Raw genomic sequence first — 13,810 nt, 5'->3', positions numbered from 1 at the left:
TACCTTGTTATGGAAATAACTAGGGGTTCTATTCTCTTCCTTCTCATTTAACAGAGGTATGTGAAGCAGATTCTTTACATGAACACTGAGTGAATAAGATTTCAGGTTTCAGACCCAGCAACTGTCAGACAGCTGCCACGTATTGGGTGTCTCTGTGGGGCCACATCCTGTGCTTCACATGCACCAAGTTCAACTCCATGATAACCCTGAGAGGTTCAGTAATTTGCCCACATCCACATCGCCTGTATTATCAGGGTAAGAATGCAGATCTGGGCTTCTCTCCAAAGTGCACATTCTATGTACTACTTGGCTTTGCCTCCATATAGGCACTGAGTGTACTGATTTTCAGATGATTTTTTTTTTTTTTAGTTCATAATCATCACTCATTGATTTAGTATTTGAATTTTTTTTTTTTCAGTAAAAATGCCATTCAACTGATGGCTTGTTTCAAGTTCATGACTACATCAGTTTGTATATTGGTACAATGCATTACGCAATAAAGCTACTAAAGATGAAGCTTTAAAAGGAAATTATTAATGTGCAAATACCACACAAACACTAAATGACATTATGCCCTGATATCAAGGCGAAAATGAAATTTAAGCAAAATGGACATTAAATCTAGGAGGAGGAAAAAACAAATTTCCTTAGTAGGGAAGTTTTTATTTAATAAAAGGATGCTAGTAAAAGAATGAAAAGTCTTAATTGTATTGAAATCTGTGCCTAGGATTTATATATTCTCTCTGACATCTTCCTTTCCAAAGCTTTCACTGTGTTATTTGATTTATGTTCACAATATTCCCGAGTTATTCCTTAGCAGGGATTATTATTTCTGTCCAGCAGGTGGGAATTTGAGGCCCACAGAGGTTGTGAGATGTTCAAATAAGCAGTAGAAATTCTGAGACTAGAATTCAGTGCTCTAAAGTAGTTGGTGTGCTGATGGAAGTATTATGCGTTCAGATGAATAGTTATCTTTAGATTTTAAAAGCTTAGTCCATTGCACCTGTAATATAACAGTAATGAGATATCTTGTGACCTCCTTTTTAAAAAAGGGTTTTGGTCAAATCCTAAACAGGGGCTTTATTATAATATTTCATAGATTTTATTTTTAGCAATGTAGCTTCTTCAAATGAAAACTTTCCTTTAAAAAGATGAGAAATTATTAATAGATTATATTTAATTTTCAGTGTGTTAAATGGATATCTCTTGGTAGTAGGGCTTAAATACATGGTAGACAGAGAATGATTTTTATGTACCTTTATTTAATTTTTTTTATTTTGTTAATCCTCACTAGGATCATGTTAATCAGAGGATCTTTTTCCCCCCATTGATTCTTAGAGTGGAAGGGAGGGATGGAGGGAGAGAAGGAGGGGGAGAGAGACATCAATTGGTTGCCTCCTATGCATGCCCTCAACTGGGAATCAAAACTCAGATCCTTTGGTGTGCAGGCCAACACTCTAACCCAGTGGTTCTCAACCTTCCTAATGCTGCGACCCTTTAATACAGTTCCTCATGTTGTGGTGACCCCAACCATAAAATTATTTTCGTTGCTATTTTATAACTGTAATTTTGCTACTGTTATGAATTGTAATGTAAATATCTGATATGCAGGATGTATTTTCATTGTTATAAATTGAACATAATTAAAAGCATAGTGATTAATCGCAAAAACAATCTGTAATTATATATGTGTTTTCCGATGTTCATAGGTGACCCCTGTGAAAGGGTCGTTCGACCCCCAAAGGGGTCGCGACCCATAGGTTGAGAACCGCTGCTCTAACCACTGAACACACCAACCAGGACTGATTATTATGTACCTTTCAATTAAATTGTAGGAAATGTCCTCTCAGTCAACAGCATGTTCTAGGTCCTAAGTTAGACCAAGAGCTTTGCTGTATAGTTTGGAGTATGATCTGTCAAGATGCATGAGGCCATGAAAAGACAAATAATTCCAAAGAGTGATCACCATGACTCTCAAGGTCCACATTTTGCAGATGTCAGAATCCTCAAGATTTTTTACTTTAAAAGAAATTATTATTTTATTTATATTTTATTTATATCTATGATAGTTTTTTATTATTTATAATTAATACCATATTTTCTGGATATAAATTACTTAAGAAACATAATAGCATAAAAAGTTTTTTAACCACCAATAATTTAAAAGATAGGTTAGTTTTGCTCATTAGAAGAGAGGTCTTAAGTTCTCAATTTTGTTTATCTTTTCAAAAAACCAACTTTTAGTTTTGTTAACCTTTTCTATTGGTTTCCTAGTCTCTATTTCATTTATTTCTGCTCTAATCTTTATTATTTCCTTCCCTTTTCAACTTGGGGCTTAGTTGGTTCTTTTTTCTAGCTTCTTAAGGTATGATGCTAAGTTGTTTGAGATCTTTTCTTTGTTTTAAATGTTTGCATTTATATCTGCAAACTTTCTTTGTAGGGTTGATTTTACAACACCCCAAAAGTTTTGGAATGTTGTTTCAATTTTTATTTGTTTCAAGATGTTTTTTGATCTCCCTTTTGATTTCTTCCCTGATTCATTGGTTGTTCAAATGTGTTGTTTAATTTCCACATATTTGTGCACTTTCCAGCTATCCTTCTGTTATTGATTTGTAGTTTCATACCATTGTGTTAGAAAAGATACTTGATATAATTTCTACTTGAATTTGTTGAGATTGCTTTTGTTCCCTAACATATGATCTGTCCTGGAAAATGTTTCATGTGCACTTGAGAAGAATGTGTAGTCTGCTACTGTTGGATGGAATGTTCTCTATATATCTGTTGGATTGTTTGATTTCTGGTGTTCACGTCTCCTGTTCCATTACTGATTCTTTGTCAGGCTGATCTACCCATTGTTGAGAGTGGAGTATTACAGCCCTAACTATTACCGTATTATGTTTATTTCTTCTTTCAGTTCTCTTAGAATGTATTTTACTTGTTTAGGTGCGTAAATATAAGTGTTATATCTTGTAGAATTAACCCCTTTATCATTATATAATGAGCTTCTTTGTCTCTTGTGACCATTTTTAGCCTCATGGTCTCAAAAATATGATTCCTACAATTAAAGATTTCCTGAGAATGTCACGATACTGTTTTTGAAACCTGAAGAAAGGAGCCTCAATTAAATGTATTTGTTATGCTTTAAGGTTTACAAAGAAGATCTACCTCAGTTAAAGCAACAAAGTAAAGAGAAAAACCATGCAGTGCCCTTCCTCAAACGAGAAAAGGCTCCTGAGGACAGCCTAAAACTCCAGTTCATACACGGGTGGGTGCCTGTCACCAGCCTTAGCCTCAGGCTAAGGGTGTCCCCTTCTCTGTGCTTTCCCACCTCAGGCGGGCTCTTCTCTCCAGCGTGCACTTACCTGTGATTAATATTTTAACCATTAGTCTGCGTCCAGCTTTCTCAGTTGGTGTTCTGTGGCCATCACAATGTGTGTGTCTATTTTTTATACTTTATGTACTTCCATGATGCATATATTACTGCAACTCATTGTTATTTCACTTTATTCTCTCCACCATCTCTGGTTCCTTTGTTCCCATAACTCCTGCTCTGTTTTGCTTGGCTCCAACTAGGACAATGTTTTCTTCAAAAAACATATGGCCAAATCATTTTCAAGTTTGAGAATTATATATAACCTTCCAAACTTTAAGTTGAAATTAAAAATTTTCAGCAAAGTGTCAATGGTTGTGAGGAATATAATATCTAGTGTTTTATAAATGCATCCCTCATTTAAGTGGAACCAATGGAGCTTATGAAAATATTGTAAAAAATGATTTTAATAAGATAGAATTTGATTCCCACCATCATCAATTTAAAAAATATGTGAACGAGTGTATTATATCACTCATATTTCTTCTTGAACTCAGATTTTCATTCTACTTATCCCACAGAATTTTACCCTATCATAATATGTTTCATGCTTGTAAATCTTTTATTGTATCCTATCATACCTTCTGCTGTAGGTTCAAAAATATCTACAGGTTCAATTTTTTATTGATTTTTAGGGAGAGAAAGGGAGAGGGTGAGAGAGTTAAGCATGGATTGTCTACTTCCTACATGTGAGGAATCGAGCCCACAACCCAGGCATGTGCCCTGACCAGGAACTGAGCTGGCAACCTTTTGGTGTATGGGACAATGCCCAACCAACTGAGCCACACAGGCCTGGGCAGTTCGATTTAAATTTAATTCCCAGAAACCATTAGACTCTTGAGAATGGTAAGATTTAAAACTCAAAGGTCGGTGATCTAATAGAAGTGTGGAAATGGAGAGGGGACGTTCATTTACCCTGAGCACTTGAAATGTGGCTCGTCTCAGTTGAGATGTGCTGTATGTGTAAAATGCACGCCAGATTTCAAAGATTTAACATGAAAAAGTAATATACCTCGTTAAAATGTTTTATATTGATTAATGTAGACATGCTAATATTTTAGACATATTTGGTTAAATGTTCTCAAAACCAATTTCATCTATTTTAATTTTTTTAACATAATTAGAAAATTTTAAGTGACCTGTGTGACTCACATAACATTTATATTGCACAATGCCTCCCTAAATGTTAATAATTTTTTCCAGTTTGAATTATCACAACTATTAGTAGTACACAGCTTATGAAAATATTATAAAAAATGATTTTAATAGATAGAATTTTTCAATGAGTTCAGGTATGTAGTCATATATGCATACTTACTACTAAAGTATGACAGAGAGTAGCATTAAGTCTATTCCAGTTTTTCATTTTTTAATATATGTGAGCCTTGAGAAAACTTATTCACATAAATAAGTCAGTGAGAATGGGAGCAGTTTTATCATAGCTATATTACTCAATTCGTGAAACTCCTCTTGATTTAGAGGCCAAAAATGTATATTGTGATTTTGATATATCACATAAAATGTCATCTAATGATCTGATTAAATCTCACTTTAATTTATTAATAGCAAATAAATTGGAAATCACTTGACTTGCAAAAGGACTTCTTACTCGTCCTTGGAGTTGTTCACTTTCAGCATCCACACTTGTACATTGTCCCTTTGTGTTGGTGTCCCTGGCAGGTTTGTCACTCCAGGGTAATACACCGTAGTAAGAGTCCAGATGGACCAGAGGAATGACTTCCTAAAGTGGGAGGAAGGCAACTGTGAAAGGGGAGGTGGTAAAGGAAAGCCTGCATCTCCCCACAGGTGTGTTGTCCGACTGGTCAGTTTTAAGAAAGGGCATATGCAGTAGCTGAGGATCTGGAAACCGATCCTGTTAAGATGACCCCTGCCCGTTTTCCCCTCAGAAAGCCATCCCATGCCCTCAGAAGTCCTCATTCCCTAAATATCGTAGTTAAGCAACTATGCATTCACCTAGGTTTCTACTTGTGCATGTCCCTACGCCAGCTTTACCTTCTGACAACTGCTCTGTTCATTCACTGCTTATTCAAATGCTCTGGACCTGTGCTTCAGATACAGAGGCTACGACTGTAGGAACAACCTGTTCTACACGCAAGCTGGAGAAGTGGTCTACCACATCGCTGCAGTTGCTGTCGTGTACAACAGGCAGCAGCACTCCCAGAGGCTGTACCTGGGGCATGATGATGACATTCTCAGCCTGACCATCCATCCCGTGAAGGACTATGTGGCCACTGGGCAGGTATATACCTCTGCTCTGAGACGGGTCTAGCCAAAGAGAGGGAGGATTTAATTTTGAATCCACTTTATATATTAGAAATTCAAGGAACACTTGGTAGAAATAAACCTGAGGCAGGAAGCTGAAGATGTAGTAAATGCTGGATTAGTTCATGATGGTGGGAAAGTCAGCCAATACCTTCTAACACTATTGGGAAGCCTCCAAGAGATTATCACCTTAACATGAATCATCTGTGAATAGAATTAGCTGAAACAAATAATGTCAGTTTCATGAATGTGCAGTCTTAATATACTTTCCTCATCACTGTGTACTTGGTACCTAATATATCCTAGGTCAGCGGTGGGCAACCCCTGGCACACGTGCCAAACATGGCACACCAGTAACTTTTGCTGGCACGCAAAACCCTCTCTTATAATCTTCCATTTACAATTTTTTCTTAATATCGACTATTTTATTTTTCAGATAAATTCAGTGTAGGTGCATCTTAGATAAATAAATAATTTTACATAACATGTATACATTAAAAAATAAATGTATTTTTCATCATCATATACTGTGTTTTTTTAAAAATATATTTTATTGATTTTTTTAGAGAGAGGAAGGGAGAGTGATAGAGAGCTTAGAAACATCGATGAGAGAGAAACATCGACCAGCTGCCTCCTGCACACCTCCTACTGGGGATGTGCCCGCAACCAAGGTACATGTCCTTGACCGGAATCGAACCTGGGACCCTTCAGTCCGCAGGCCGACGCTCTATCCACTGAGCCAAACCGGTTTTGGCCATATACTGTGTTTTTGTCGCTCGAATGGATTTTATTATTTCTTCAAGGTTCTTCACATACGTACACCTTAAGAGATATCAAGTAGGCGTAACATGTTCTCAAAAAATTAGGGTTGGCACGCAGAAGAATTTTGAGTCAGAGATTTTGCTGGTTTTGGCATGCACTCACAAAAAGGTTGCCCACCCCTGTCCTAGGCGCTCAATACTCAGTGAATGTTTATAGACTGAACCATCTTTTCATACTACTATAATATCGAGTGATTTTTTAAAAACTTAGTCATATGAATTTTGGCTTATTTTATATTTTTGCATTTCAATGAAAATAGTTGCATGTCAAGTCTCAGAATAGTTGTCTCTGTTAACCTTTGACCTTCATGCAAAAGTTTTTTGAATTTTATTTGAACCATTTGGAATGCCTAAACTTTGGATTGAGTCTATAATTGAAAAGCTATTAAAAAAACAGAGCCCTGTGTTCAGTCATTTTGTATGGGGAAAGGAAAGGGATTGAGCTGCTTAGTAAACAAAGCATCTGTTAAACTCATATTTATTACCTTGCTGGTAAAGTAGTAATACTGTCAACAGTATTTTCAGTTTTGTATTCTTTTCTTCCAATGTACAGACATTTTTATTCAGTTTTCTCATGGGCTTTTAACTTAAGTTTAACTGATTCTTAGTAGTTTCTAAGCAGAATCCAAGAAAAACTTTTGCATGAAGGTCAAAGGTTAAGAGGAGACAACTATTCTGAGACTTGACATGCAACTATTTCTGCAGCACTTGACTACAGAAGAGAATCATTCTTATTATAATTTACTAGAGGTCCGATGCACGGCATTTGTGCACTGGGGAGGTGGTGGTGGTGGGGGGTGTCCCTCAGCCCGGCCTGCGTCCTCTTGCAGTCCAGGACCCCTTGGGGGATGTCCAACTGCTGGTGGGGAGTTGGCCTAAGCCGGCAATCGGACATCCCCTGAGGGGTCCTTAGCACTGCCTCGAAGGTGGCAGAGGCTCCCACCACTGCTGCTGCGCTTGCCAGCCAGGCTCCCTTGTGGGAGCACACTGACCACCAGGGGGCAACTCCTGCATTGAGCGTCTGCCCCCTGGTGGTCAGTGCACATCATAGTGACCAGTTGTTCCTCCATTAAGTTGATTTGCATATTAGGGTTTTATTATATAGGATAAGTAACACACTCATCCTGCTATTTAAGGTTGGAAGAGATGCTGCCATTCATGTGTGGGACACGCAGACTCTGAAGTGTTTGTCACTATTGAAAGGACAGCATCAGAGAGGAGTGTGTGCACTCGATTTTTCAGGTAAGTCCGTTTTCCACTGGTCATTGACAAACGGTTCTACATTTATTTTGAGGATATTTTTTCTAACAACCCCTTATTTAGTTGAGTTCTGTTGGTATGTCAGCTCCCCAGTCTTAGGCTGGAAATCAGATATATTAATACCTCATAAAGAAACGTGGCTTTTAGATAACACGCCCTTTCCTTGTCTGCCTCATTTCCTCTCTCCCAAGTCGTTACCCCAAGCTCGCACTGTGTTCTGCATTTACTTGAGCGATTTGAAATCCAGAGCAGCTGTTGCTGTTGAAAGACTTAGTTGCAAATGTCTGGCAGTGACTCAGACCATCAATTTTAACTCTCCAAATAAGGGGGAGCCCAGCACTAGCGATTTAAACTAAAAAGAACTAGCGTAAGGGCTTTGAGTTCTCTGCAAAGGGCCACTTCACAACACTGGGGTTTTGGAAATAAATTTCACATTGAAAAATCGAACTGAAGGTTCCATCTTTTTAATTTAAAGTTTGAACACAGTACTATAAAAATACCAACTGGTGGCTATAATTTTCTTTAGAGTGAGGCCGTTTCCTTAAACTAGAATTGGAGACTGAGGACCTATTGCAAAAGGTGTTTTTACCCAGAAAATTTGAATAATCCCAATGGTAGAAATTAGATCAGTAGAAAAAATTCTTAATTTTTCTACAGAAAATGCATTCTATAATTTACTTCTCCCATTAAATGTTTACTATCTGCAACATGTATGCTATTGGTCATTAAGTCCCATGACTGCACAACCCATTTCTCTCTTGTGTCCCTTACTCTCTGCTCTCCTTGTTCAAACCCTCTTTCTCATCTGTGCCATGGTAGTCCTGCTGGTCTCTGATTCCCATCGGCACTTCCCCTAGGCCACCCTGCACACTTCTGGAGTCTTCTGGAAGCACAGGTGTATCGCCACCACGTGGGCTCCCCTGGACGGTCTGACTCAGAGCTGAGCACTTGGCGGGACAGTCATGGCCTTCCAAGACTGGTCCGCCTTCCTCTGCAGTGTTTTCACCCGCGAACCCATTCATGCTCCTTTACAGCCACCTCACTGCAACACTGACTGCACCCTTGTCCCTTTTGCCTGGGTTCCTTTGCTCACGCTGTTGTCAAGTGTCCGTTCAAGTCCTACCATCCTTTAAGACCAAGCGGAAAGTTTTCTCCGCCATTCTTCCCGGGAGAAATAATGTGCCTCTTCTTCTGCATCCCTTCACCCATTTTGCCATTGCTCTTAGAGTCCATGTGGTACAGTAGTTATTAGTGTTGACATCTCCTATGCCCTTCACATATTGTAAGCTACTTGGGCAGCACAGCTCATCTCTGTTTGCCACTGCACATGTAGTGTTATGGACACAAAAGCTACTCAAAAAGTGTGAGAATTGCCTTAGTAGATAGAGCATTGGCCTGCAGACTGAAGGGTCCCAGGTTCAATTCCGGTCAAGGGCACATGCCCAAGTTGTGAGTTCGATCCCCAGTTGGGGGTGCGCAGGAGGCAGCCATATCAATAATTCTCTCTCATCGTTGATGTGTCTATCTCTCCCTCTCCCTTCCTCTCTAAAATCAACAAATGTATATTTTTTTAAAATGTGAGAATAAATGAATGCGTGAACAAATAAGGTTTTGTTTAATATACTTTTTTTCAACTTTCACTATTACTTTTGGAACTTCATATTTTCACCATGTTGAGGTGAAAGTTATCTTTATTCTCTAACCAATAACATGGTGCAATTTGGGATTTTTTTTTAATGAAATGCACATTCTCACAAACTATAAACTACAAATCTGAGGAAATCGATATTACAATTATACTTTCTGTGGTTATTGGAGTAGTAAAAATCAAAGCTAAGCAGTTTGCACTCTACACTAGTGGGTGTCTGAGGTAGAGAAGGCGTGAGTATCAAGGGAAAGAGAACTACTCGGCATAACACCTGCCGGTTGAAAGTCCAGATAACACGCCCAATAAACAGAATGCAAAGTCCTAGACTTCCACAGGTTTGATGGACATGCAGTTTTATGGCAGGTGTGCCACCTGTCCTTGACAAAGCAGTAAAAGCTAAAGGAATCCCTAATTTGAGTTCAAATATAGTTCTACTACAAATATGTGAATGACTTTCTTCTGTATTTTTCATAGTTCCACTTCTCAATGGCCAAATTTCCCTTTTCCTAAAATTAAGTTTGCTAGCAGGTATATATGTGTATACTTAATATAAAAATAATATTAAGTATGCTCTAAAAGAGTGGTAAGATACCCATTAAAGTAGCAAAAATAAATAAAAATAATAAAACCTAAATGTGTACTAGTTTATAAAGAATCTAATATATTCATATTTTGGCAGCATTGAAAATTAACTGAATAATTCTAGCAAACAATTTGGCACCATAAAATAAAAGCTATAATTCAAAATGACAAGTATGTAGACTATGTGTATTTCATACATATTTCTATGTACCAGGTTAAGTAGCAGAAAAATAGGACTCAAAATAGCACCTATTCACTGATTTCATCTGAAAATGTATGTGTGTTTATTAGCATATAAACAGAGTAGCAAGAAATTTAGAATAATATAAATAGAATTTAACAATCCTTAGATTTTTTTCCCATAGAATTGATTGATTCTTTTTAATTTAGAAGAATCAAAAGAACTAACTCATGTTCCTTAAATACCATTAGAGAAAGGAATTAGAGGAATGTTGATCAAAGACATTAATTAATTATGAGATGAGTGAGTAAGCTGCTATCCAGTAACTTGGTCTCTGAATTTCTAAGAGCTCACATCTCTACTGGGCTTAGTAGTTTTATAGAAGAAGGATCAAGAAATGATCTTCGAGCCATAGCTAGTTTGGCCCAGTGGATAGAGTGTTGGCCTGCAGACTAAAGGGTCCTGGCTTCCATTCCAGTGAAGGGCACATGCCTGGGTTGTGAGCTCAGTCCCCAGTGGGGGGCGTGTGGTAGGCAGCTGATCAATGATTCTCTCTTATTGATGTTTCTTACTCTCTCTCCCTCTCCCTTCCTCTATGAAGTCAATAATAATAATAAAAAAAAAAAGCAACGATCTTGGAAATCTTTCCCTCATGAGGCAATCCTGCAGATTTTTGGGGGAGTGAGGGGGGAGTGGCGAGGGAGAGAAACCAGATACTAGGGAGAGGTTGAGAAGCTGATTCTCTCACTGCTTCCAATTCTCATCTTGGGCAAATAAAGAAATCCCTAGATATGAAATATATCCTGCATTAAAAGTATAATTTTAGTGTTAACAGTACAGTCTCTATTTCCCAGGTAACAGTCACTGGGAAAGAGCCCATTTATTCAGCAATGGTGTTATTTTTGATTGTGGAAAATGAGTTTTTTGTCTTGGAGTTTAAGGAAACCAGTTGATAGTTTTAGAATGCACTGATATGAAGGACTAATCAGGAAGAACGTTCACTAGTGTCTCTTATGCTTGATCTGTCACCTTGAGTAGTTACATGAAGATGAATTGTGGGGGTTGATTGACCTTTGTGGTCAACCCCCATGGCGGCACCTCCTGAAGGTGTGAGCCGAGGACTCTTTGGTTTAATTTTTTTGCTGGTATTTTGGGTAACAATACTTTAGGCTTCAACAGACTCCTGCACCACTTTGCAGGCCAAGAATGGAGGCCCAGAGAAAAGTCAAACAGTGGCAGATCCAGCGCTAGAACCCACGTTTCCTGGCTGGTGGCTCAGCTGGATGGGGAGTGCTCCCTCCTCAGTCCTCTTGCCTTCTCCTGCCCCTGCCCTCCACCAAGGCGGGTGTAAACTTTTGGCCTGAGCATCATGCTTGGAGCTCGCCTAGAATAGCCCTGAATCACACAGTTATCTCTAAAGGGGCAACTATACCTTCCTTTTGAAAACTGATAGAAAAGTCAGTATCCCAAGAGAGGAGATTAGATTCCCTGCTTAACCATGTAGACAGGGCACCCACATTATTAACTAGTTGGTGGCCCCATCTGTGTGTCCTAATACCTCACACCCACCTATCTTTTACAAATCAGCTCATTTTGGGAGGTGATGTGGAAACATACTGATAGCACATTTGTCTCTTATTAGAGGAAAAAATTGTCACGGAAGTACAAAATAGGCAAATGATGTGAGAACTAAACAAAAAATGCACATAAGGGTTTAGATTCATCTATTCTTGCCACTGTTCCAAAGCAAATAAAAGTAAGACATTTTTAATCAAAAGCATTTCTTACAACATAATCCATAACTCTAAATTATGTAAACAAGAAGGACTGCTTCACTTAATTGAGCAACTCTTTGTCTTTGTGAGTTTATCATCACTGATGAGGGAAAACAGCCATCTTTGTTTCTGTGCTTCCACGTGAATAGAAAACCAGCTTAGAAAGAGAAACTTTCAGCCCCATAAATATTTTCTAACCTAAATATCATCCTCATATTTTTAAAACCTTCATTGAATAATACTTGTGTTCCACAAGGGCACCTCTAAGACTAATTTGATTTCATTGTGTTGAATTCTGAAAAAGAAAAACACCATGCATTTTTTATGAGCTTCAAATGCAGGGACCAACTTGTAATTGTCTGAATAAAAATTTTCTCTTTCCAATTTGCCCTTTACTGTTGACATTAAGTGCCTTAGAATTATTTCTGGACACTGTCACAAAATATCCATAATTAATACATACTGTGACTGGAAAGATTTGAAAGAGCATTATCTAGACTCTAAAAATACGACTGAAAATAAAGAAACCCAAAACTAGTCAAGGAACAATGGATTTTCAAAGCTAAGGTCAAGCTCTGTGGGGGAGAATGAAAATTGGGAAGAAACTGAAAGGTAGCCAAATTTATAGTTCCAAAGTATGTAGTATGCTGAAATAGCCTAAACCTTCACAACTCAAGAAAAGTCACTCTTCATGGGATGTAAAGTACAACATAGGGAATATAGCTAACTAGAGGCCCAGTGCACGACATCATGCACTGGGGTGGGGAGTATCCCTCAGCCTGGCCTGTGCCCTCTTGCAGTCTGGGACCCTTCAGGAGCATGTCCAACTGTGGGGAGCAGGCCTAAGCCGGCAGTCGGACATCCCCCTGAGGGGTCCTTAGCACTGCCGCAGAGGCGAGAGAGGTTCCCACCACTGCCACTGCGCTCACCAGCCGTGAGCCCAGCTTCATAGGGACAGTTCATTCCACCATTCAGTCAATTTGCATATTATCCTTTTATTATATAGGATAGTATTTTAATAACTATGTATGGGGCCAGGTGGGTACTGGAAATTCAGGGGGACACTTTGTAAAGTATATGATGTCTAACCATTATGCCGTACATCTAAAACTAATACAAAATAATATGGAACGTAAATTTTAATTGAAAAAAATTTTTTTTTAAAAAAAGGAAAAGTCACTATCCTAAAAGAAGAGGTATAGTGTTGAGGCACCTCCACTTTTGAACTGTTTCTTCATTGCTACTCATAGTCACGATATCCTTCTAGGGGTATAAAGTGGCATAACTATGAGGACAAGCTGATGGGGACTTGCAGAAATTTTAATTTTAAAAAGCCATGACAATCAATTTACCCTAAGGCCTTTTTCAAAAGAGGTAAAACTTTAAAAACTATCTTCTTAAGTGTGTGGATGCTTGTAGTCTAAGAAGAATACATTAAAATAGCTATGCAGGTTTAAAAATAATACCAAATATAGAATTAATGAAGGAAAAAAAGAGACCTTGAGTGTTTGTGCAATGTTTTTGAAAGTAATTGTAGTTAAAACAAAGATGTGTAGCTATGTAAGCTAGTACATTCCCTTTCCCTTCCGTCCACATGGACTTTTCTGTATCTTCTCCCTCCTCAAGGTCACCAAGTATCATTAGCATTCTTTGAAAACCAACTCAGAGTGCAGATCATAAAGGAAACGTGGTATGATTACTATAAGCCTTAAAAGAGCTTATCATCTAAACAGGGAGACAGAAGACTCCAATTCAAATAAAATCACCAAATAAAAAGGCATGCAATTATAGAAACATAACCAGCCCCTGCCAAGACATGTGGAAAAGCAATGTTGTTGGTAATGACTAGGAAGTCCCTACCAGTCCCTTCTCCCAAATTCATAAAAAGAG

General features: G+C 38.2%; 1 protein-coding gene across 1 annotated transcript in view; it reads left to right on the top strand.

Moving 5' to 3' along the window:
• The window catches only part of EML6 (EMAP like 6), a 199,034-nt gene that overhangs the window by 106,235 nt on the left and 78,989 nt on the right, over nucleotides 1-13,810 (top strand). The window contains exons 14-16 of the mRNA XM_059659822.1: nucleotides 3,147-3,265; nucleotides 5,444-5,630; nucleotides 7,611-7,716. Of these exons, the coding sequence (XP_059515805.1) occupies nucleotides 3,147-3,265; nucleotides 5,444-5,630; nucleotides 7,611-7,716 (412 nt within the window). The remainder of the gene's footprint in view (nucleotides 1-3,146; nucleotides 3,266-5,443; nucleotides 5,631-7,610; nucleotides 7,717-13,810) is intronic.

The sequence above is a fragment of the Myotis daubentonii genome, chromosome 12, assembly GCF_963259705.1.
Source record: "Myotis daubentonii chromosome 12, mMyoDau2.1, whole genome shotgun sequence".
Classification (NCBI taxonomy): Eukaryota; Metazoa; Chordata; class Mammalia; order Chiroptera; family Vespertilionidae; genus Myotis; species Myotis daubentonii.
The sequence above is the reverse complement of the archived record's forward strand: the minus strand, read 5'-3'. Positions and strand labels throughout refer to the sequence as shown.